The following is a 26,449-nucleotide window of genomic DNA, read 5'->3' on the forward strand; positions in this document are numbered from 1 at the left end:
TAAATATCAAAGAAATAAAAGTTTATTCTGTATTAATATATGGATTTGGAGAAGATATTTGTTTATTTTGTGTCTATGATGGAAAAAAGTTAATTTAAAAATGAAAATTAATTAATAAGCAAACAAAAAATATGTTATGTTTTGTTAATGAGAATAACTTAAGGAATAAACAAAGCATTTGAATATATTGGTATAGTTAAAATACTAAAAAAAATGTTTACAAAAAAAAAACATATCTAGAAATATATGTTGGAGAGGTATAGTTGAATTTTTGTGCTTCAACTTTTTTGCTTCTTTTTGTTTCCTCAACAAATGATGATTTGTTGAATTTCATACTCCCATAACATCTTTTATTCAATTTAATTTAAATGCTTCATGCGGAATGGAAGCAAACAATATACCTATAAATGTTAATGCACATTCAGGCAACAAGAGATAATACAAGATAAGAAAAATGAGAGAGAAAGGAAAATAAAAACTAACCATACGTTCTCGATATCAAAATTGTCAAGCATTCTCATTATTAAAATAGCCAAAACAACAAATCAATAACCCTAAAACAAAATGCGCGCATAAAAATGGAAGAAACAAAACATAGAGGCAAACAATAAAGATTCAATTTGTTTTAATGTAAAAACATTTATGTACATCAAAATGAAAATCAAATGAGAAAGATTCCAATTTTTATTAAAACAGAGCATATAAATTATAAAAGAAAAAAGAAAACTACAATCTTATGATATAAAGCATGGAGGTTAAGTCATCTTCAAAGCATAATATGAAGATCTCTTATTAAATTGGAATAAGTTTAGCACTAAACCACGAAATCTTGATGATCTTCTTTATCATGAAATCTTGATGATCTTCTCTATCAAATGAATGGATAATCTATTTTGAAATCGTCAGTCTTGCATTCTCCCCAAGGAGTATATATTTTAACAAGAATCACACATAGATAGATGTGATACAATAAAAATCTTTGATAAAATACTCACCCGTAATCCAGTGGGCAAATAAAGTACATTAAATATTGATAGGTTGATTGTTCCACTCTTGTATCTTCCAAAAGAAAAAAAGATCTTGGAAAGCTATTTCAAAGAGAGTACTTGAGTTCTTCCAATAACTAAAAAATATATCATGCCTAAATCTAATGGTTTAGAAACTCGATAGGAAAAAAGAGTTATTCTAATTGTAAGATATTTAATTAAATCATTCTTAAAATTAAGATCTCATTCAAAGAGAAAGATATTAAATATCTTGAGAATGTACCTCCATGAAAAAAGAAAATGATTTGAGAATGAGATAAATGAAAATTCTTAGTAATGCAAAAATAAATAGAGAGAACACAATATACAATATAAAATGTGAAGAGTGTTTCAGATTTTAAATGGAAAGTATATCAGTTACACAATATTAAGCTTACTAGTTGAATTTAAAAGCACTACACTGAATAATATGTAATGCAGATTTTTGTTTAAGGATAGCAAGTGAGGGTTAAAAAAAAAAAAAAAAAAGTGATGAAAACGTTTTTTAACATACAACGTGATGCTATTTATTAATTGCTTTGAAATAGTGCATTCACTAACTTTTCGTTATACTTTTTTTATATTAACTATCCGCCGTACCCTTTTTTATACTATTAACTTTCCGTAAATAAATTATTATTGTTTATGAAATATATTGTATGTTATGTTAGTTAATTATAAATAGCTTTAAATTTAATTACATATTTATAAATTCATTTATCATTTATAAACATATATCATACTATACTTTTCAATAATAAAAGAATTGAGTTACATATTTTAAAGATAATTTATAAATATATATTATAATATATTTTTCATGAATTATAAAATATATTTTTAATTATAAAATCCTAATTTTAATCATTAATGTTAAAAACAAAAACAAATATTATTGTTCATGAAATATATTTTATGTTATGTTAGTTAATTATAAATAATTTTAAATTTAATTACATATTATAAAATCATTTATCATTTATAAATATATATTATACTTTACTTTCCATCAATAAGAAAAGAATTGAATTACATATTTTGAAAGATAATTTATAAATATATTTTATGATATAATTTTCATGAATTATAAAATATATATTTTTAATTATAAAATCTTCATTTTAATCATTAATTCTAAAAACAAAAAAAATGATTATTATTCATGAAATATATTTTATGTTATGTTTGTTAATTATAAATAATTTTAAATTTAATTACATATTTATAAAATCATTTATCATTTATACATATATATTATACTATACTTTTCATCAATAACAAAAATATATATTTTTAATTATAAAATGTTTATTTTAATTATTTTTGTTCATGAAATATATTTTAAAACAATACAATAAAAAAATGACTTACGTGTGTGGGTATATTTTAAATCAATTTAAAATAATATGATAGGAAAGAGTGGTTTTAATTATATTATATCAAATCAACGGTGGTTGACAAATTAAAATTTTGATCCAAAGATTAATAAAACTTTAAGCTTCTTTAACAAATCAACAATCATTATTAGATTAAAATTTTGATCCAATGGCTCTAAAACATTCAAATTTCCTTTACATAGTATATAGATAGATACATTTTTAACACTTTTTTTATCAACACAAACTTTTTCCTTTTATGAAAAATGCTATTTAGTGTCCGGTAGAGATGTAGAAATTTTTCTATTAGAAAGTGTAATAGTGCACTCTTATGCGATTTCTTATACACTCTTCCTAATAATAAAAAATTATTTATTGATTGTTTAACCCAATGTCTTAAAAATACTAATTAGCAAAACATTATTTTTATTAGTTGAAATTATGATTTAGTGTGCAAGTCTCTTTCCCCGTCGATGAGTTGTATTCTTAAATTAATGGGAGATCTACATAAATTTCATCACTATTCTAGCTTGAGTTATCATTCAACAAGCACTAGTAATTCTTAGGTTATTTTTAATAGATCATTGAATTTCTGCTTCACTTTATTTAATAAGCAAATCAAAATAGAAGATTATGGATTTGTACCATTGCTAAAAAAAGGTAATTATTCATGAAAGTTGTCTTGTCTATAATCTATGTATTTATAAAAGAGAAAATGACTTATGTAATGATAGTATAAATTTTTTTACACAATTATACAATTACATGTATGAAAAATTTGTTGACTTTTAAGATAATTATCTTAAAGTAATTTAAACGGTAATTTATGATTGAATGATAATATAAAACTGTTTTACATTATCAAAGCAAGATATTAAACTCTTTACAAAAATTGTCTAGCTTGTTGTCAAGTGTTAGTTGTTAGATTATGTAATTTGTTTTAAAAAAAATTTACTTCTCTTTTTTATTTTATTTTTCTTAATTTGTTTTTCTAAAAAAAAATCGTGCAAGGCACATGCCCACATATAGTTTTTTAAAAACCCCTAAAGAAATTCAAATTTTTATTATTTTTTCAACAATATTATAGCTGGTGTCCAACATTTGGACTTGGGATACACGAACTGCACGCATAACCTGCAGCCCACACGGTACATGAGCTTCAAATTTTTAAGCCCATTTAAATGATTAATTGGACTATTATTTAAACTTTTATATTATTATTTTTTCTTAATATAAAATTATTTATTTTTTATTATTTTTGTTATAAAAAATTTCTTTAATGTTTTTAACCCTTAAAAAAATTACAGCCTCTTAAACTTCTTTCCCCTCTATATTTTTATGTATCTAAATCATAATAAAAATTGACATCTCCTTTTCATTTTTTCAAAATTTATTTTTTCTCTTATTTTCATCTATAATAATATAATGCAAAATGGTTTACTAATTTACTTTTACTAAGAATAAAAAAAGAGACCCAGTGGGTGTAACTTAATTGCAACACACATTAAGTTTGTAGGAGAGAATCTAAGTTTGATTAGTCTCTTAGCTTTAAGTGCGGACTAAGTCTCAAACTGTGGATTAGTCTCATAGCTTGTGGAGATATTTCAGGGTTACACTGAGAAGTCAAATACTCTAATCACAGTAGTTACATAAAAAAGAATAAAAAAGAGAAATTTTGTCCAAAAAAAAACCTCCAAAAAAATATGGATATCACAAACACTTAGTGGCAATAATGGTTCCAAGAGGTGCTTGGGCATATTGCCTTCTTTTAACATTAATTTGTTACCACTCTCCAAATTCTTCTTCTTTTCTCTCATCACGCACGATAACAATAACAATTATGTGAATCCAATGTACTTCACTCCAACCCCCTTTCCCTAAATAGCTAGTTAGGGTTTATCTCATGCACTCTTAACAAAACCCCACCCTTCCCCAATCTTCACACTCCCTCACAATTCCTAGTCACCTGCGTGGTATCATTCTTATTCTTTGAAACTCTAATTTTGCAAGAATCGAAATGAAGTGTTTTGCTCATGACAATTTTGATGCTAAAGAGTAAGGGAAATTTGTTTTGTGTGTTTATAAAAAGTGGTTTAGGAAATATATCACTCTTTCTAGAATGCATTTTATTTGGTATTGTTTCTTCAAATTCTTTCATTTAAGATTTTGAATCAAATTTATCTGACTAGTTGAGTTAGATATTTTTGTATTATAACTTGTTTTGCTCTAAATTGTTTATTGCTTATGTTGATGTGTTCAGGGAATCCTTTATACTCTATTAGAAGCAATGAAGATTGGGATTTTGGTGTTACTTCATTGCTTAGTTTAATACAAAGTTTACATTGGAGACTTCTTACTTATATTTGTGTGATACACATTGTTGATTCGTCAATTAAATCTATACATATATTATGGTCTTGCATCCTCATGTACATTGAATCAGTTTAAAGCATCACCTCAATTAGAAATACTTCGTTGTATAGCCTATCCCTAAGCAATTTATGGCTTCTTCATCTTTTGTTGTTGTTGTTGTTGTGTATTATGATGGTGCAAGTGATTCAAAACATGACACTAAGCCATCTTTTGTAAGCACTAAGCCAAAGACAATTCAACTTAACAATGACATGACACTTAATGCCTTGAAGCAAGTGATTCAAAACAACATTAATATACTATATGGCAAACTAGTGTTGGACATTCATTATCTCAATGCCTTGTATCATATGCTGGCAATTGTTTTAAGTATAGAGTGTGCAAACTAAAAGATGAAGAAAACATAATAATTATATTTTCTATAGTTGAGCAAGTCCACAACCTCACAGTGTTGAGTTAAATGTCACCACTAAGAATAGGCTCACACATACATATGTACAACCACCACCACTAAATTATGCAACCTCTTGGTATTGGGATGGTCTTGAAAAATACCTGGAGAAAGCAATGAACATAGAATCACCTTTTGAAGATAAAGGCCAATAACTTTATTGATTTCTTAATTTATAATTTAATGATTTGTAGAATTAATGTTTGTTATTTGATGTTGTATTACTAATTATTGATGGATGTTGTATTATTAGTTTTTGATTGTTGTTGTTGTTACTTTATTTAAATTTAAATTTTCCATTTAATGAATATTATTATCATGTTATTTTCGGCTTTATAATCGAATTAGTTAGCAAATACAAATAATCGAACCTTATGCTAGTGTTAGGGAATCCAATACTTTATGTTAGTGTGTCAGTGATTCATTTGCTTTACATTAGTGTGTCAAGGAATCTAATATTTTATGTCAGTGCATCAGAGATTTCTTTGCTTTATGTCATAGCGTTAGTGATTCATTTACTTTACATTAATGTGTCAGGGAATCCAATGCGTTATGTTGGTGCGTTAGTGATTCCTTTGTTTTATGTTAGTGCGTTGGTGATTCAATTATATTACGTTAGTGCATCATGGATTCCTTTGCTTCATGTTAGTTTGTAAATGATTCATTTACTTTTTGTCAAAGCATTAGTGATTGTTTATTTACACTAGTGTGTCAGCGTATCTGATGCTTTACATGAGTATGTTAGTGATTCCTTTGTTTTACATCAATGAGTCAAGGATTCTTTTGCTTTATGTTAGTGCGACAGGAAAACTGATGCTTTAATTTCAATTTTAAAAATGAACGATGCAAATTGAATCTAAAAAATGAATAGTTGAAATGCATCAACCAATAAGGGGATTTGGCCTATATATAGACATTGTCTCAGTCTTCATTTACATATCCACACTGTGAATGTATGAATACAGGTTTTTGATGATGCCAAAGTATAATCAAACAAGATTAATTCAAGAAACATTCAATGTTAAGTAAACAAAGATTGATTCAAGACTAAATCAAGACCAAGAAAACAAAGATCAAGAAAAAAGCTAAGTCCTAGTCTATCTTTGTTAAAATAGTCTCTTAGTGATTGCAAAGGTTTGGCCTCACAACGTAGTTTTTAAATTGATTATAAAAGGTTTTAGAATATTTTTAACATTTTCTGAAAAAGGCATTTTTCCACTGGTAATCGATTACCAGGCATTGTAATCGATTACCAGAGGTAAAATTATTTTAAAAAGCTTTTTCAGAAAGTTTGAAATTTGAAATTTGAAAATTTCATAAAAACTTTTTGAAAAGATACATCTCTTCAAATCATTTTGAAAAGGCACGATGGGCCTATATATGTGTGTGTGTGTGTGTGTGTGTGTGTGTGTGTGTGTGTGTGTGTGTCTGACTTCAAAAAGCAAGAGAGATATTCTAAGAGAACTTAATTGTCAAATGCTCTCTCAACAACTATTGAGCAAACACTTGTAAATCTATTGAGAATTCATCTAGGAACTTCAATTTGTATTATCATCTCTAAAAGGGAGAAATTCCTTTGGGATTTTCAATTTGCATCATCTACTCTAAAGGAGAGAAATCTTCCTGTTTATCTCATAAACTCAATTGTAATCAAGAGACTGGTTGTCTCTTGGATTGTAAGAATTGTAATCAAGAGACTAGTTGTCTCTTGGATTGTAAGAATTGTAATCAAGAGACTGGTTGTCTCTTGGAGAATCTTGAACACAAGGGTGAGGGATCCCAAGGTGTGTTCAAAGTCTATAAAGGATTTACAGAGATAGTGAAAAATCTTAAGTGGGTTGCTTGAGGACTTGATGTAGGCACGGGAAGTGGCCGAACCAGTATAAATCGAGTTTGCAATTCTCTTTTCTCTTATCTCAGTTATTTTATTGCACATTATTTTGTCTTGTGCAGTTAAAAGAACATTATTAAATTAATTGCTTCTTCTTCTTCTTCTTCTTCTTTTGCATTTTGAGCCTATCATTCAAAAGGGGGTTAAAGTTTGCTAGTGGAAAAATTTTGAAACTTAATTCACCCCCTTCTTAAGTTATTGAGGTCACTTGTCCAACACACACAATACTTCCTTATTCAAAAAATTACTTCCATATTTTGAAACACTATACAGGACATGACTTCCTAATATGTCAATTTTTTTGTGCACTACAATGGTCAAATTACACAAACAAAAAAAGGGGATACATTTGTCTGCTTCAACCCCAAAATGTTTACACTAAAACAAGGCATCCCATGTGAAGCCTTGAAAAACAAAATCCACCAAACTATCAAACTATAACTAGCTAACCAAGTCTATGAGATCTATTTTTGCTACCCATAAGTAGCTATACACAGAATACTCAAGTACAAGGCATGCAAAATATTTTACAATGACAATGTTTAAGGTATGATTTTCATTTGTTGTCAACAAGAAGATGTTACATGCATTGAGATGTATGCAAACATCAAGCAAAGTATTATTCCTAGCGTTGTTCCCAACTCAATTCCTTAACCAATAAATTCACAACCCCATTATTTTTCATATCCCTAATCCATTTATTCACTTGGATTTGATGCAACCCCATCAAACACTCATGTCAATTTCTACCAAACCACATTAGATTTTACCTAATCACAACAAAATGAATGGAAGTCAACCACATCTTCAACACAACTTCTTTCCACATCATTTCTCACCGATTTGTTAGTTTCACAATCATTTTGTCTGAATTAACATCTACATATGCTGATATGCATCTTGGAGTAGCCCTGAAGTAGAGGTCATCCCTTTAGGGGTGATCCCACCTACTGAACAAAATGATACTAAATTTTTAGTGTTCAGACAATCAAATGAATACCTTGGTCCTTTTAATGAAGACAAAGATAAAATTTTAGTCCAACAACCTGATGACAATGATGATGATGAAGCCAACAACAATAATGACAAGCTTGAGTCTACATGCCCTTCAACAACCACACTTGCATTTTCATATTACTTGCCCCCACACTTGCATCATATTGAATTGCAAATTTTAAATATTAAGAGTACAATCATGTGTTAAATCACCAAGAAATGGAACATGCTCTGGGAACCCTTTTTGAGGGGATGCATTTTCAAAACAAAGATAAAGTTTGACTTGCTTTGGACTTGTATAGTGTGAAAAAAAGAGTTCATTTCACAACTGAGAATTCTACCCCAACCATATTGGTTGGTAAATGTGTTGACAATCAATGTGCTTAGAGGTGCAAGGAAACATTCACACAAGCAAGAAAACAATGGGAGATTCGAAAGCTTCGTTAACCCTTACGCGTTTAAGTCCTATCGTTATCTAGGATCATAAAAAGCTTAGATATATGCTCATCAGTCATAGTATCCACCCTTTGATGTAGAATGATCCATCAATTACATTGTCTTCCTTGATAACACGTATAAAGGCAAGTGATGGGTACATTACAACCTACAGGAAAGTCTGGATGCCAAAGCAAAAGACTATCAAAGACGTTTATGGCAACTAGGAAAAATCCTACTTTGATTTCCCCAAATTGTTGAAAGGTATAAAAGTGTGGAAGCAATGCCTTCCAAGGTTATTTTGATGATGCCAAAGAATCAAGAGTTAAGCAAAGTTTCAAGCAAAGATTCAAGAATCAAGTTTCAAGATTCAAGACTCAAGAATCAAGTTTCAAGAATCAAGATTCAAGAAAAATCAAGATAAGTACCAAAAAAGTTTTTCAAAACATTGAGTAGCACATGAAGTTTTCACAAAATCTTTTACCAAAGAGTTTTACTCTCTGGTAATCGATTACCAGAAGGTAGTAATCGATTACCAGTAGCCAACATTGTTTTTCAAACTGATTTACAAAGCTGTAATCGATTACCATAAACATGTAATCGATTACCAGTATTTTAAAACATTAAGATTTTCAAAATTCAAAATGAAGTCACATCTGTTGATGTGTAATCGATTACACCTTAATGGTAATCGATTACCAATGACTGTTTTCGAAAAATCCATTTCCAAAAGTCACAATTCTTCAAGTGACTTGTTTCTAAAGATTCTTTCAAAAGTAATAACTTTTTAAGTAATTAGTTTTAAAGGAATTGTCAAGAGTTACAAGTTTTGACTTGAGTCATCAAGAAATTATAAATATGTGACCTTGGCATGAAACATTTTGATTGATTTTGATCTTAATCATCTCTTTCAATTTTCTTTCATCTCTTTCAACAGATTTTTTCTGATTCATCTTCTCTTCATCTTTCTAAAAGTTTTTGTCCAAAACTTTCTCTTCCAAGAAAAGTTCTTTGTTCAAAAACTTGTGCTATTCATTTTTTTCATTCTCTTCTCCCTTTGCCAAAAAGAATTCGCCAAGGACTAACCGCCTGAATTCTTTTTGTGTCTCTCTTCTTGTGTTTGTCTTCTTTTTCCCTACACTTTTTAATTTCCGCTGTGCCCTTTAATTATCGCTTTTACTTTTGGTTAAGTTTCTATTTCTGGTCTTTACTTTCTTAACATTATAGTAAAAACCTAATTGAATTTAGTAACATTAAGAAAGATATATTTTTAATTAGTAAAGGTTCATTAATAATTAATTCAACCCTCCATTCTTAATTATTCTGAGGTCACTTGATCCAACAAAAAGCTCATCTCCATGGTTTTGTCTTTGAGAAGCAAACAAAGCCAATATACAACTAGCAAGGTCAAATAATTGAGGGTCTCATTCAATTCCATCAATTGTTTTAGACATCCAAACTATGTATTGACGACAACATTTTTAAAATCAGACTAGATCACCCAATTAAACCATGGGTTGGACTTGCCACTTGTTTGGTCATGCTTTTGGAGTAGAGATGTTATCAACCTGTGCTGACATCATTGATGCGGTGCTAAACTGGTTATAAGTAGCGTTAAACTAATGACTTAACTCGTTCGGGTTTAGATTTTTAACTGGTTATTTGTACATTGTTCATGACTTCATGCCACCTGTGGCTCTGTTCACGCTGCTGCACATCATGAGGTCTGTTGTTGACTTTATTCATGCTGGTATTGTTGTTCACATTGATTGCTTCAACATGCTACCTCACATTGTCTGATTTTCTTTATCCAAACTTCCCAAGGTCTGCGTGTGAAATGCACAAATTGAAAGATTGAATATTTGAAAGTGAATGTCAATTTGAAATTTTAGATTTGCACTTGTTGAGATTTGAACCCACATTTCCTCAAATGCCAAAAAAAGATTTTGACCGCTAAACTAATGAACGATTATAGTATGTACATACCACATTTCATTTATATACAACATTTTAAATATAAGTTAGTTTTAAATAACTTCTAGCTCTTTGATATATACCTGATTTTTATTTTGAGTCCCTGATAAATTTTTTCGTTGTACTGAGTCCTTGATATATTAAAAGTTTTGTTTTGTGTTCCTATCGTTAGTTAAATGATGACATGACACCATCCTAACGACTGATATATATATATTGGAAGAGTCGTTGAGATGGTGTTACATCATCACTTAACTGATAGTCGAGACTTGAAACAAAATTTTTAATATATCAGAGACTCAGAACAACAATTTTTTTTATCAGGGATTCGAAACAAAAATTGGATATATATCAAAGATCTCAAACATATTTAAGCCTATAAATTATATTATTTAATATAGACCGAGGCGTGCAGTTCAATTAGTGACCATTGGTTTTGACCATTCACCTAATGACTAGTGTGCCTTGACAAACGATCACCAATTTATTTTTTAAAACACTAATCAATGAATTTTAATATTGCAAGCCATTGTTTAGGTTGATGGAACTTGCTTGTATGAAAAGTACAAGGAGACTCTCCTTTTAGAAGTTGCAAAAAGCAAAATTCTTCTGATAGTGTTTGCAACTATTAAGGGTGAAATCATAGTTTTAAAAATTGAACCAGTGATCTACCTGATCAAGGCACTGGGTCAATAGCTTAACCAATGGGTCGCAAACTTGGTCTCTATTAAAAAAGATTGAACATTTTATATAATGCCTTAAAAAAGAAAATATAAATAAAATCACATCACAAATTAATATAATTCCTCAAACTTATTCTTAAAGTTCAAATTCATTGGCATCCATCCATGAGGTTGTAACCAAATAAATCATGTTCTAAACAAATAACAAAGTCATAAGTTTCAACTTCCAATGACATTCATGAGTTCAAACAACAAACTCACATAACAAAGCTCACAAATAAGCCGTGTTTTTTTTTTTTCTAGAAACCTAAACAGGCTTGATTAAAATATGTTTGGATGAGACCAATAAGGTTTTGGGTGTGCACCCTGCAATTTATAAGTTCTGTATTTAGAAACAAAAATTACAAAGAAAATTTGGGGTGGAAAAAGCAAAAATGTTAGGTGGAAATAGCATGTAGCTTGCTTTTTTCATGAGCCTAACTAATGAGGTCCAAAATTAGTACGCCACGAGCAGAACAAAAATTGGGCAGAACACATAAACATAAACATAAACTGAACAGAGAGAGAGAGAGGCGTTGAAATGACAAAGGCCAATATGGAAGAGCAAAATTAGAGACACAAACTAGAAAATATGGTGATGGCATGCGATGTTGTGGTTAATGTGACAACGATTTGCGAGTTGCGAAGGTGATGTGCGAGCTTGCAAGTTGCAACGACAATATGCAAGCTTGCAAGTTGTGGCAATGCTAATTCTACGAGCATGTGATAGTGTGAGGTGATAAAGATCTCAACTTTGTTCTAAATAAGTTCGTTAGTGCCTTTGTTCTTTTCCCTTTCATTCTTGTTAATTTTTTTTATATAATTTTTTCACCATTTAACGTTTTAATTTTTTTTAAATTGAGCCAGACCAAGTCACATTGACCCACGAGTCATTTGGTCCAACCACCAACCTGACCTAGTCGCAATGGGTGAATTACATGACTGATCTAATAACTGGATTGAATTGGTTGGTCCATTGGGTCATAGTCAGACCAGTTAGATTAATTGAGTCGATCCGATTTTTAAAACTATGGGTGAAACAACCAGAGCTTAAGACTTATTTCTAAAAAATGTAAGAAGATGTGTGATACCTCAAAATGACATGTGCTTATCTTAGAAAGGCACACAACAATTAAAAGTGCTTACTTAAGAGTGGGTCATGGATGAACGTCACAAAACTTTGTGCATCTGCTTTTCATTTGACACCTTACACAAAATTTTGTGAGTAAATTGAAGAATGCAAAGATAGAGAAAAAAATTATTACCTCATTTTAATAATGATAAATTTTTTTAAAAATATTTTAATTTATATTTTGTTGTATTTCATTTATATTTAAATAACTGTCTAAATGAAACTTGATTAGTTCACAACATTTCACGAGAAATAATATTTTTTTTAGATAATAAGTGAAATGGAGAAGAAAAAAAAAGAAGAGAAAATGGAAAAAGAGGGTCATGAATAAAACAAATAAAATATAAAAAAACATTTTATTTAAAAGAAATTTAAAAGAATAAAAAATAAAAGTAAAAAGTTGAAAATATTTTTCTCTATTTATTTATGGTAGAAGAGAAAATAAAAAAAATAATATAAAATCCTTTTTATATCAGTTAAAAAAAAATTAGCCTAAGAAATATATTTTTTTCTTAATATTTTTTTGTTATAGATAATTGCTTTAATGTTTTTACTTTTAAAGCTTAAAAAAACTACATCCTCTTAAATTTCTTTTTTTCAACCAACAAGTTGTTTATTCTTGTGCTCATTCTTCTTAGGTAAGAACTTGGTTTCATTTTTAGATGGATAAAATTCTAATGGAGAAAAGAGACTCAACTAAAGTAGGTAATCAATTATTCTAACAAAGATAAGTCAACGAATATTTCACACTAATGTTAAGATAACTTAAATTTTTTTTCTCAATAGCATAGCTCCCTTTAAATATTTAAATTAGACTAATTTCAGGGAGTTCATTCATGCATTTGGTGATATATTTACAACTATATTAAAAAAAAATTATATTTTCCTTTAACATATTTTTTTTCTTCTTATTTTCAATAATCCACCGGTCCAATACTAATATAAAATGCAGATGAGAGTTTACTAATTTACTACTAATTAAAAAAAATTTAATTACATAATTAGTCCCTAAATTATAATAAAAATTGAATTGGATTCTTCAATTATTAAAATATTGAATTAAAAATCTTTAATTAAGATATTCAATTAAACTTTTAATTATAACTGAGACATCATTTGTATGATTAAGTATTAAGAAAATCGAGTTTCACAAACATCCACCCTGACCCAATGGCAGTAACAGTTCCAAGATGCGCTTGGCCTATTGCCTCTTTCCGACATTAATCTGTTTTCACTCCCCCAAACTCTTCTTCTTTCTACTCCTTCTCACTTATCACGCACAAATTACACGAATCTAATGTACTTCACCCCAGGCCCTAACTCCCTTCTTCCCTAGCTAGGGTTTATCTCTCTCACTCACTCCCAACAAAATCCTACCCTTCCCCTCCCCAATCTTCATTCTCCCTCGCGATTCTTCCTTCAAACTGTGGTTTCGCAAGAATCCTTTCGCTCGCGGCAATTTCGATGATTCAAATATAAAAAGAGTAAGGGGAATTGCTTTCCTGTGTTTACAGAAAGCGGTTGCGAAATATGTATCACGCTTTCTCGAATGCATTTTATTTGGTATTTTGTTTCTTTAAATTCTTTTGTTCAAGAATTCGAATCTAATTTATCCGACTAGCTTAGTTGGATTTTTTTTCTTCATGTTGTAACTTGTTTTTCTCTGAATTGTTTATTCACTTTATTGCTCATGTTATTGTTCAGGGAATCAATCTTCTATGCTCTGTTAGAAGCAGTGAAGGTTGGAATTTTGGTGTTAGTTTATTTCTGGTTTTAATTGAATGCAAAGTTCGCACTGGAAAGATGTATAATCAAGTGAATCGCGGTTCTCATTTTGGGCAGAGTTCTGTCCCTCCGCTGCTGCCACCACCGCCACCACCACCACCGCCATATCAGCAAGCTCCGCCACATTTCCATCAATTCCCACCATCTAACGTTGGTGGTCCTCCACCACCACCACCACCACCACCACCACCACCTAATATTGGGGGTCCACCGCCGCTGCCACCTCCTAACATTGGTGGTCCACCACCACCTCCACCGCCTCATAATGTTTATTTACCCGGATCTCTGCCTCCACCTCCTCCTACTTCGTCTTCCTCAGTTTCCTTGAACCTTGCTGTTCAAGGTTGGCATAATGTGATGCCAAATTCAGGACAATCGTATGCTGTCCCTTCTCAATTACACCATGTGAACACCATGGGGCCACAAACATCTTGGGCTCCAGCGCCACCAACTAGAGTATTGCCGCCGCCACCACCACCTCCCTCGGCTTCCCAAGGACATATTTTGTATAACCCTCCTTTCCATGGTCCTCCTCTGCAGTCCGGTGATGTTCAGAATCTGCATAATGCTCCTCCACCACCACCTCCTTCAGTGTATTTCCATTCAACTGTTGGGAATTACCACGTGCCTTCTGGTGTTCCCCCACCATTGCCATCATCTCCACCACCTGTTCTGCCGGCTCCACCGCCAGTAACGTCTGCATCATCAAATGGTGCACGCACTGATGACACTCACTCTGTGAAGGTTTCTGGCTTGGAATCAAAGGCTGCAGAACTGGTTGACGGAGTTGTAGCTTCTCATCCGTCTGGTGTTGTGCCTGTACATGGTTCTGATTCTAATTGGGATGGTGCAAGTTGTAGAGAGGTTGCTGGTGCTGGCAGAGATGAGGATCTTCCCCCACCCAAGCCAACAGAAGAAAAAACTGTGCAGAAGATTGAAGCTTTGTGTCAGCTTATTGCTGAGAAGGGTGCTGATATCGAAGATAAAATTTGTCAAGATGAATTTCAGAATCCTGAATATGCATTTTTCATTGGTGGAGACCCGGGAACCGAAGCTGCAATTGCTCACACTTATTTCCTGTGGATGAAGAAGAAATATAATTTGGATACTCGATGGCATGAAAAGAGAAGACAATCAGATATAGTATACTCTTCAGGGGAGCAGTATCGTCTGCATGTTACAACCGTGAGTGCCGATTCTGACATGGAAATGGAAGGTTAGTTTTATTTGTTACTTTATGATTCTGGCATTAAAAACTGATATTTAACAATTTTCACGTTTAGGTATTAAATTATGGTATCTCTTATTAAGTGTGCTCTCTGCTCTCTGCTGTTATATATTCTTAATATGTAAGTCTTTATAGTTGTATTGGATTTGGATGCTCTAAAGTGCAGGATGCACTTTTAGAAAGTAATTATGGTATCTCTTATTAAGTGTGCTCTCTGCTCTCTCCTGTTATATATTCTTAATATGTAAGTCTTTATAGTTGTATTGGATTTGGATGCTCTAAAGTGCAGGGTGCACTTTTATAAAATACCAGTACTTGGATAACAAATCATGGAAATGTGAGAACCCAAATCTTTATTTTTGCATCACTGTTTACCATTTGCACTTTAAAGAGTAAAGAAGACTGTTTAGTTGATATAATTTCTCTATTAGTAGCCTTCAGGTTGAATATCTGAACTGTTCTATTCTGATATCATGTACTCTACTAAGTTTATGTAACATAATAGGAAAGAGAAGTGTGTGTGTGTTGGTTGGGATTTTGAGAACCCAAATCTTTATTTTTGTCACAGGTTACCACTTGCACTTTAAAGTGTAGAGAAGATATATATATATAGAGAGAGAGAGAACAGGGATTTGTATTATTGAAGAAGAAGAAAATACAAAGCCACTGAGATCTCTTACAAGAGCAGTATTTATACTGCCGAGATTCACTTGTAACTGCAATCTAACTGTTAACTGACTACAGTTGAAAAACTAACCAGAGTTAGTTATTCATATACACTTACACCCCCCTGCAAACTCAATGGGGCTGAGAAACCAAAGTTAGCTCAGCGACATTGAGTTTGCTTGGTGAGGACCTTTTCTCTTACAAAAAACACATCCAACTCCATGTGTTTGGTTCTAGCATGTAGAACTGGGTTATGAGCTAGCTGCACTGCACTTGAATTGTCACAAAGCACTATAGGAGTAGTATGAGGAAATGCAAGTACCTGGAGGAGAGTCTGAATCCAGGGAATATCAGCTGTGGCAGCAGCTAAACTTCTATGTTCTGCTTCAGTGCTGGACCTGGAAACCACTTTCTGCTTTCTGGACCACCAAGTTACTAAGTTAAGACCAACACACTGCTGCACCAGAAGTAGATTGTCTTTCATCTGGGTCTGAAGCCCAGTCAGAGTCACAAAATCCTCTAATGGAAAGGTGTGATTAAGAGAAGCATGATACAAAATAAGACCAGAATAGAGAGCACCTTTAAGATACCTTAAAATTCTCTTTATTGCTGTCCAATGGGATTCAAGAGGAGAAGCCATAAATTGGCATAATTTGTTAACAGCAAAACTAAGTTCAGGATGAGTGATAGTTACATACTGCAGAGCTCCAACAACAGATCTGTAAAATGAAGGATCTGCAGTAAATCAGACCCATGTTTGGAAAGCCTGCAGCTTGAGTTCATGGGTGAAGAAATGGGCTTTGCTTCCAAAATATTTGTCTTTTGCAACATATAACGTACTTAGACTGAGTCATTAAAAGTGCTCCACTGGATAATGAATGAACTTCAATCCCCAAAAAATAGTCTAGAGAACCCAGCTGTTTGAGAGAGAATGAGGCATTGAGTTGCTGAATTAACTTCTAAACCTATGAAGATGAATTTCCAGTTATAATAATATCATCCACATTTACTAAAATGTAGGTAATAGTAGAGGAAGTCTTGTAAATGAATAAAGAAGGGTCACATTTGCTTTCAGTGAACCCAAACTTCAGTAAAGTAGCTTTGAGTCTCTCAAACCAAGCTCTAGGAGCTTGTTTGAGCCCATGAATTGCTTTATTCAGCTTACGCACAAGGAATTTATCAGAATACTCAAAACCTGGACGTTTTGTCATGTAAACTTCTTCCTCTAACAGCCCATTAAGAAAGGCATTATTTACATCCAACTGCTGCAAGGGCCACTTGTGAGTGATGGCAAGAGTTAAAATCACCCTAGTCGTCACTGGTTTAATCACTGGAGAAAATGTCTCATGAAAATCAAATCCAAACTTTTGATTAAAGCCTTTAGCCACTAATCTGGCTTTGTACCTATTGATACTTCCATCTGAGTTTTCCTTAACTCTGAAGACCCACCTACACCCAATTGCATTTCTTGGCTATGCATCCCTTCCTCTTTCTTTTTGGGATCATGCCTTTCAAACGGTTGTGTATCTAATCAATCGCTTGCCATCAGCCTATGAGCGATCCCCAATTCTGACATAAAGGAAGAGAAAACTCAAATTCCCCTTCCCAATCTGTTTGAATAGCTTTAATCTTTTTGTTAAATTGCAATTCAACAAGTGACTTGAATTGTTTAAAAACAGATAAAGCATCAGATTTATTCTTTAGAAAATATATCCAAGTAAACCTTGAATTAAGCATCTACAAATGACATATAATATCAAAATTGACAATGAGAATTCATAGGAGCAGGACCCCACAGATCACTGTATATTAATTCCAAAGGAGAATTATACAGTTTGAGAAAGCTTAGAGGGAAATCTATGAATCTTGCCCATACAACAAGCAGAACAGAAGGACTGTTCATCCTTTACAGGAAATTTGAAATTACAATGATTAAGTACTAGCTTTGAAGTCTGAGAATTCAGGTGACCTAGCCTAAGGTGCCATATATATAGAGTTAGGCACAGTATTATTACAACCAACAGAAGAAACAGTGTTTACACAGGCTGAAGAAGACACAGCAGAGCAGAATTCAAGATTGGGAAACTGATACAAGCCATCAGGTCCAACATCTCCTTGTAGAAGGATTTTTTGGAATCCTGAGATTTAACAAAGCAACGATTAGCATGAAATTCAAAGAAAACATGATTACCTTTGGCAAATTTACTTACACTAATCAGATTCTTAGTGATTTGAGGAACAACTAACAAGAAGCATGTTTTTAAGAATAAGTTTGACATTAGGACTGAAAGGGGAAACACAATTGGAATGGCCAAGAGGCTGAGATATTCAGACCTTGTCCATTACCAATGAAGATCTGATCTGGACCCTCAAAAGGAGTAGTTTGTTGGATATTCTGTGAGTTATTGGTCACATGAAAGGATGCTCCAGAATCTGGAAACCAAGATGATGAAGCATTGGAGTCAGAATTTGCCACCATAGCTTGTGGAGGCAAGGAATTAGTACTCTGAGAATTATGATGCTGATTTTGACTTTGCTGAGAACTCCAATTGGAATTAGAAGAATTGTTCCTGTTGTTGTTTTGATTACAATTGTTGTTACTCCCATAATTGCTATTGTTACCACCATTGGCAGCTTGATACTAAGGATTGAATCTATTATAGCAAGTCAGAGCTGTGTGATTATACTTGAAACAAACTTGACACTGGACAGAGCTCCGACCACCATGATCACCACCGCGGTTGAAGCCACCACCTCCACAGCCATTACGACCACCAAAACCTTGCAAATATGAAGATTACTTATTCATGTACACAACATTGGTGTCTGAGTATGAATTTGAGTTGTCATTATCAGTAGAATGTGACGAACTTGCTTAAGTGAGATTAACTGTTGGCGTGAAGGAATTACTCGAAGATTCGAGTCTGGTATATTTGCGAAGCCGCAGCTCCTGCGCAAGAATGTATCCTTCAGCCTCTTCAATGGTGATTTGAGGAACGCGACTTTCGATTTGAGCAATGACAGAATCAAACTCCCTAGGAAGACCTTCAAGAATTGAATCCATGTGTTCATGATAAGTACCAGCATATCTGATAGATGCAAGCTCATCGATGAGAACCTTAATGCAAGAAAGGAAATTCGAAACATGATGATTGTCAAGAGTAATGTGACGAAGTACCGACCGAAGCTGACGAGCCTTCATCCTAGTCTGATGATGAAAATATGCGTGGATCTTGTCCCATACTTGATAGGAATGAGTCAATCCAAGAACACGAGCTTGATAGAGTAGATTGAAGGCAAACAAGCAGAAATTTATCTTGCTTCTGCCACAACGAAAACAAAGGATGGACAAAGTCAAGATCATGATCTGCATCAGAAAGATATTGCAGTTTCCTGAGTAAAAAATTCTTTTCATTCAACTTTTCGGTGATTTGATGCGAAAAATTTGTGGTAACTGAAGAAACTGGAACATCTCGATTCATCGGAAACGAATTGATTGGAATCGCGCCGAAGTTGTTCGGAATCCGACCAGAATTGATCAGAATTTCAGAGTAGAATGGAATGTTAGAGTTAACCGGAATCTTGTCGGTCAGAATTTCACCAGTCAGAACTGCACCCGCGCCGGTGTTAACCGGAGTGGCACCATTGCACCAGGATTTGCGGAAGCCATGAAAATGGATCGGATAGCTCTGATTACCATGTAGAGAAGATGTATATATAGAGAGAGAACATGGATTTGTATTATTGAAGAAGAAAATACAAAGCCACTGAGATCTCTTACAAGAGCAGTATTTATGCTGCTGAGATTCAGTTGTAACTGCAATCTAACTAAAGCTAACTGTTAACTGGCAACAATTGAAAAACTAACCAGAGTTAGTTATTCATATACACTTACATAAAGAGTAAAGACTGTTCACTTGATATAATGTCTCTATCAGTAGTCAAGGTTGAATATCTCAGCTGTTCTATTCTGATATCCTCTTCTTTACTATGTCTATGTTGCAGAATAGGACAGAAAAAAGTGTGTTGGGCCGGTGGTGGGGGGTGGGGTAGTGGGTTATTAATTTTGTTTTTATTGGACAGGTTGTTATGTATTGTTTTGGATAATAACTGGTTGCTTGGCTAGGAGAGAACAGGAGTGGCAAAAACTAGTCTCCTAATACTTATTTGGATTACTTTGCAATTTTTATTTGATAAATACTTCAAACAATGAAACAGATAAAAATTCATTTTAGATGTTGAGTCTGATCTGCTTTATTTTATTTCTCAATGGATGGGTCAAGATGATATCACACTTTCTGACAAGGACCAAGGTTCAAATTATGCCACTGAAGTCCTAACTCATGGACATAATCGGGATGATGAAGTGTTTAGCATGAATAAGAATATAAAGCAGCTGCAGAATTTAACAGAGAATGACCCTGCCAAGGACATCTCATCGTGCAGCGCATCATACTTTGGATCCCTGGGAGCCAGCAAACAGGATGGAGGTAAATTTGGTATTTAATTTATAGTGTTTGATAAGTTTCTCACTTTAAATACTGAATTTGACTTGACAGTTTGAGGATTGACTTGAGAAACTTTAAAATAGACTTATAGAAATTAGACAGAAGTCCTGTAAATTTGATTGAGTGGGAGCACTCAACATCCTTGATGTTTAGGGGCTTAAAAGCATAAATAAATTTTATATTTACTCAAACAGTCATAAGGAATTGAACTTTTTAGTACAACTCTAATCTTTCCACTGATACATTAACTCCCATAAGTTCGAATGATGTTTTAATGTTTTTCACTATTTCCAACAGATTTTATGCAGTGCACGGATTGCAGTAATTATTCATACTACAAAATTTCATCTAATATCCACTTTAGGATTTTGTTTTGTCAATTTGTTTCATTTCATTAAATAATTTCAATAAGTTTGAAGTGATTAACCATATTTCTTTTTATATAATTGAAAAAGAGGATAGGTGTGGCAAGTCATTGTTCAGGATCATTGCATGTGGAATACATTCAGAAGGAATTACTTTTTATCTCGTTTTTGACGTAGCCCTATCAGAATTCAGAAGTGGTAGAATATTAAGAGAGTCCACTCTTTTATTTGATGTCAAATTCATTCTAGGTTTAACTCTCTAATATATGGCTTTATACAAAGACTTTGTTAGTGTTAATAAGTCTCTCTAATAAATACAGGACCAGAGATTTTATCTGAATCAGAGCACATCAAATCTGTAAGATCTGTTACCAAGGTTTGTAGTCCTGTGAATGACTCCACTAAAGTGGCTGAATTACCCCTGGGTGCAGCTTTGGAGAAATCTACAGCTCCTGTAGATGATGATTTCACACGTACCAGTACTTCTGATCACAATGAAACCACTACTACTGATAGAGATTCTGGGCTACTCATTAGTAGTGGCAGCCCAATAAGACTTCTTCAAGATTATGCTTCTGATGACACTTCAGATAATGAAGATGAAGGCAATGCTGCGGATGCTAATGTTTTCACGGTCTCAGGAGGTGCTGACACTGGTGTTTCAGCTGCACGTAAAGATTCTGGGAGTTATATGGAGACTGATATCGGATCTAAGATTCCTTCCAGTGCCCAAAAGGGGTTTGGGCCGCTCTCCAGAAAATCGCAGGATGATTCGGAAATAGCTCCACATTTATTACGAGAGTCTAAGGAAACCCGTTACCGTAAAAAATCTGTCTCACGTTGGTCTAGTGAGCATAACCTTGAAAATCAGGTGTCTGCTTTAAAGGGCAAAGATGGATTAGAGAGTACTGGCATTGACAGTGGTAGTAAAAGTGGTAATGCTGAAAAGGAAGATGATGGGAAAACCTCAAAGTTGGAACCAAATGTTCTGAAAGTTGATGAATTCGGAAGACATCTCAAAGAAGGTCTTACAGATAGTGACTCTGATGATTCACGCTATCATCAGACAAGCAGACTAAACAAAAGAGATAGAAGCTGGAGTCGCAGCCGGTCTCCTCCAGGCAGGAGGAGTAGGAGGAATAGGAGGAGTCCCTGCAGGAGAAGGGATAAAAGAAACAGGTCTCGCAGGTATGTACCACTATTGTGCATTGTAGGATGTCCCTATGAATCTTGTCCCCAAACAAACAATTTTTATCTGTATGCACTATTCTTCCTTTCCTAGGTTATTTGTTGTATGGATTGAACATAAAACCTCCTGCTAATGAGATTTATTATCTTTTTTTTTTACATTTTGAATCTTGGTTTTTGATATCTTAAATTATCTCTCTAAAGAAATACCATATAGAATTTTCAATTTTTTTTTTTTGTTTCAGCTGGTCTCCCTGGCACCGAAGAAGTAGGAGTAGGTCTCCAATCTCAAGACGTTCAGGTGACTTTCGTGGTGAGAATGTGAAAAGGGACAAGGATCAGTGCTTGGACTTCCTTCGAGGAAAGTGCTATCGAGGAGCATCTTGCAAGTACATTCACCATGAATCTGACATGAATGCTACTTCAAGGCGCTATAGGAATAAACATGATCTGGAAGCCAGTTCTCGTGCAAAAGAATCTAAGATTAATGGAGACATGAAGAGTATTTCTTCTAAAGTGTTGGATAATGAGCGTGATGGATTCAGAAGTCAGGATGTGAATCTTTTCCAGAATGTAACTAGCCAGGAAGTAATGAAGAAAAAAGAAGATTCAGGAAGGCATGCTGTTGCATCAACTACCATTCATCTTGATGGTCAATCAGTTAATATCAATCTAAGTAAATCTGAATGTAGCAGAGAGGTTGCTCCTGAAAAGCTGGAAACCATAGTAGTGAGGGAGGAACCTAAGACTTTAATCCTTAAAAATGATGGTTTGAAAGCAGGGGATTCTCATCAGCAACACTTAGTTGATGGTTTTCACCCTGAAGCTTTAGGCAGTGGTGATGCTTCTAAACCATCTGGTACATATAAAGATGTCATTCCCTCAGAAGATGGTTCATTTGTTCGGCAAATGCAATTCAATGTTTCTGCTGTTGGAATTCCAGAACATTCTGGGTACATGTCTCAGCATGTGAATGCATCCTTTGTGACTGATTCATCACCTGATAAAAGATCAATTGTTTCTGCTAGTGTTAATGAAGCTCCTGGTAGTGAACTGTTACCATTGTTGTCATCAACTCAGCAACAGTCAGCCACTAGTTCTGTTGGGCAATGTGTCACATCAGAGCAGCCTTCATTGCACTCTGAGGCTTTTGAAGAGTTACCTCCACAGAGTGGTTCTTCTGGGGAATTACGGCTTCATACTTACCAGTTGCCAGCTTCTGCTGTTTCACATTTCCAGGGTGAAAATCCTGTGCATATGCCACAAATTTCAAGGCAGTATGGTGCAATGCAACAAAGTGCATTCTTTCCTTTCCAATCCACTACGAGAGAAAAGTTTGAACCTTACCCAGCTCCATTACACATGCAGAATGCTCACTTCAATGTACCACCTAATAGCTCTTGGACATCCTTGCCACTGCCACCACCACCGCCACCAGGCCCACCACCAAGAGCGGTGTATAATTCCAGTTTAAACTCAGGAGTTGTAAAATCATATATTTCTTCTGAATTCAATCAGAGTCAATTGCATTCAAGAACTGACTTTGTTTCTCAGACTTCCATGAAGTCTGGGTTACCAACTGGTTCTCAGAATTCTGAATTTCAGGATCAAGCATACCCTCCAATGCAGGATCATTCACTAATTTTCATGCTTACAGAACCTTTCTCTCCAAAGCATCTCCCTCAGGGGAACCCAGCTAGTCAATTGCCTTCAGGCTCTAATCTCAATAGAGATGATTTTCATAATCAACTTCCTATGCAGGATTCAAAATTTTCAAGTACCACATCATTTGGGAGCCTGCAGCCTCAATCAAATCAATTTTCCTGGAAGTTGGATGTGAACAGACTACAACCTACTCTGGGTGGCAAGTTGCCTCCTGAAGGACATCTTATGACATCTTCCCACATCGATTCATTATCACAGAAGCAACAACCAATGTATAATTTTCAATGTTCTGTATCCGAGGCTAATTTGGGTGTGCCTGGGGAGACTGTTACTGTTTCAAGATATCCATCTGATTTTCTGGATAGCAATCATTCAACTTCTCTTCCATCTTTTGGGGGATCAAGAATATCTGCTCACTATAATCCTTATGCATCAACCTTTGAGAAACCACTAAGTTCCAAATTCAGTTCAAGTATTTATAGACAGGAAGATGAAATAATCCATGGTAACAATTATGCTTCTTCTAGATTGAACCATACTCCTGTAAATGGGGAAGGTGATGGTGTGGTTGGATTAAGACAGTCAGCTTCCTCATCAAAATCAGCTAGAGCTCTTGGTCAGATTTTACCTAGGTCTGGTGGTGACCAATATGACCCGATTTTTGACAGCATTGAACCATCATCCTCTTCTCTGAAAAAAATTGATTTTGATCAGAAGAAGGAAGTTACAGGTGAATCCAACATCAGCCTAAGGCCCAAAAGTTCTTACATGTCTTTGGACTCGGATGAGAAGAACAAGCAGGAGGAGGTTGGGGCTGTTGCCTCTACCACTTCTCAAAATATTGATGAATATGGTGAAACAGCAGATGCAGAAGTTGGTGCTGTTGAAAATGAGAGCCTAAGTGATGATGTGGATGTTGCAAAACTGACTTCAGGGGAGGTTGAGATTAATCAGGTCAAGTCTCCTGGGAAAAGAAAAAAGAGTAAGGATTCCAGATCAATGAAATTGTTCAAAGTTTCCATTGCAAACTTTGTAAAGGAGGTTTTGAAACCATCATGGCGGCAAGGTAATATGAGTAAGGTGGCTTTCAAAACCATTGTGAAAAAGACTGTGGATAAAGTGTCAGGAGCCATGAAAGGCCACCGTGTACCCAAGTCCCAAACGAAGATAAGTCAATATATTGATTCATCACAGCGAAAGTTGACTAAACTTGTGATGGTAATTGATTTTCTCATCACTTATTATTTGTGTTTTTTCCCCTCATCAAAGCTAAACATAGCTGCTATGTGTTTAGTTCTGTTTGTTTGCATCCCTACCTAAAGCTGTGCTGAGAATTAATAAAGGTTTATAGACAAATCTCTGTCACTGACTAAATGATGCGAGGCTTGATGCAGAGACTTGCCTTTTTGTCTTGAAATATAAGTGTATTTAAATGAAAAAGAAGAATGCTTTGTAACTTGTTTGAAAGGGCCAGTACTGTGATTTTAACTGCATTTTGAATGTTTCCTTCAGTGATTTTAACTGAAAATTTGTTTCTATGCTGAACTGTGTTACTTACTGGTTACATAGATCCAACACTCCAGATAGTTTTGTCTACATCTGTCTGTAAGACAGGTTTTAGTGTTCTATTGAACTTCATCAGTGAACTATCTTCCAATGATTTTTATATGCAAGGAAATACCTTTTTCTTTTATTTTTAATAAAGGAGTTGGAGATGGGAAGCATTATATAAGAATTGTTTTACCAAAACATTATAGATTTCTTGTCAGAATAGGAAAGTTGATTTAAGGATAACAATATGCCCTAAGCGTTAATATTCAAATTGCTTTTAGTGATGTTCCATTCCGTACATTTTCTGCAGGGTTATGTTGACAAGTATGTCAAGGTATGAAAGTGAAGTATGCAAATGTTTCTCCAACATTAAATGTCAATATAGGTGCATCATTTCAACAGAAAACATCGATGCTTCCCTGGAGTTGTCTCCTCTCAATTAAAGGCATACTAGGTAGGTGCGAGAATGATTGATCAACATTCAAGTTCCTCAAGTTTTGGTCGTCACCAATATGTATGTATTGTATTTTCTACTTGTTATTCTTTGTGATTTGCTTTTAATTTATAGTTTCCACCTCATGTTATATAATAGCATTTTGAAGTAGTTTACCCGTGAATATTGCAAAGTTGGAATTAGTTCTCTTTTTATTGTTTTTATAAGCTAATAATAACTAGAACGAATTGCAAGTAAAAAAAAAATACTAAAAGAAAACAGTAATCTTTTTTTTTTTTTGGGTGCGTTATTGTTTTCTTTTTAAATGTTCCAAATCATCTCGTGGGTTGGTAGAGACTAAGAAGTTTCTCTTTACTAGTGACCTCATCAAATATCTTCTGCGAACCGAACCATGGAAATGAAGAAGCTTTTCTTGCAGTGATGCTGTTAATCAAATTTGTTTTTAATCGTGGAGGATTGATGATGCATTATTATATTCTGATGAATTAAAATGCAAATTGACCTTGGTCTTTTATTTTATTATATATTTGAATTGAAGCAAGTCCCCCCAACGGCAGAAATCCAGGCTACCACCTGATCTTGTTACGTAAGTGACAATATCTTACTGGTTTTTGTATAGTGCACAAGAGTTTGTGTGAAAATTTCTCATAAGGAAATATTTCTT

The 26,449-nt window shown here is 33.7% G+C and overlaps 1 protein-coding gene across 2 annotated transcripts; it reads left to right on the forward strand.

Annotated features, from left to right (window-relative positions):
• The first annotated feature begins 13,521 nt into the window (after positions 1-13,521).
• LOC114409657 (serine/arginine repetitive matrix protein 2-like) lies at positions 13,522-25,988 on the forward strand. 2 transcript variants are annotated; one of them, XM_028373186.1, is made up of 7 exons: positions 13,522-13,859; positions 14,080-15,376; positions 20,338-20,544; positions 21,018-21,125; positions 21,248-22,115; positions 22,361-24,998; positions 25,642-25,988. In XM_028373186.1, the coding sequence occupies exons 2-7, from the start codon at positions 14,179-14,181 to the stop codon at positions 25,669-25,671; spliced, it is 5,049 nt and encodes a 1,682-aa protein (XP_028228987.1). In that variant the 5' UTR covers positions 13,522-13,859; positions 14,080-14,178; the 3' UTR covers positions 25,672-25,988. The 2 variants fall into 2 exon arrangements, with proteins under 2 accessions (XP_028228987.1, XP_028228988.1); XM_028373187.1 differs by lacking the exon at positions 21,018-21,125.
• Positions 25,989-26,449: the final 461 nt, after the last annotated feature.

This window comes from Glycine soja, chromosome 4 (genome assembly GCF_004193775.1).
Source record: "Glycine soja cultivar W05 chromosome 4, ASM419377v2, whole genome shotgun sequence".
In the NCBI taxonomy this organism is placed as follows: Eukaryota; Viridiplantae; Streptophyta; class Magnoliopsida; order Fabales; family Fabaceae; genus Glycine; species Glycine soja.

Bases quoted from the DNA above. Each gene is read 5' to 3' on its own strand.
- LOC114409657 (XM_028373186.1), top strand. From the start codon at position 14,179: ATGTATAATCAAGTGAATCGCGGTTCTCATTTTGGGCAGAGTTCTGTC. The intron at 22,116-22,360 runs GTATGTACCACT...TTTTTGTTTCAG, and splicing joins AAAAGAAACAGGTCTCGCAG to CTGGTCTCCCTGGCACCGAA. The intron at 24,999-25,641 runs GTAATTGATTTT...CATTTTCTGCAG, and splicing joins AGTTGACTAAACTTGTGATG to GGTTATGTTGACAAGTATGT.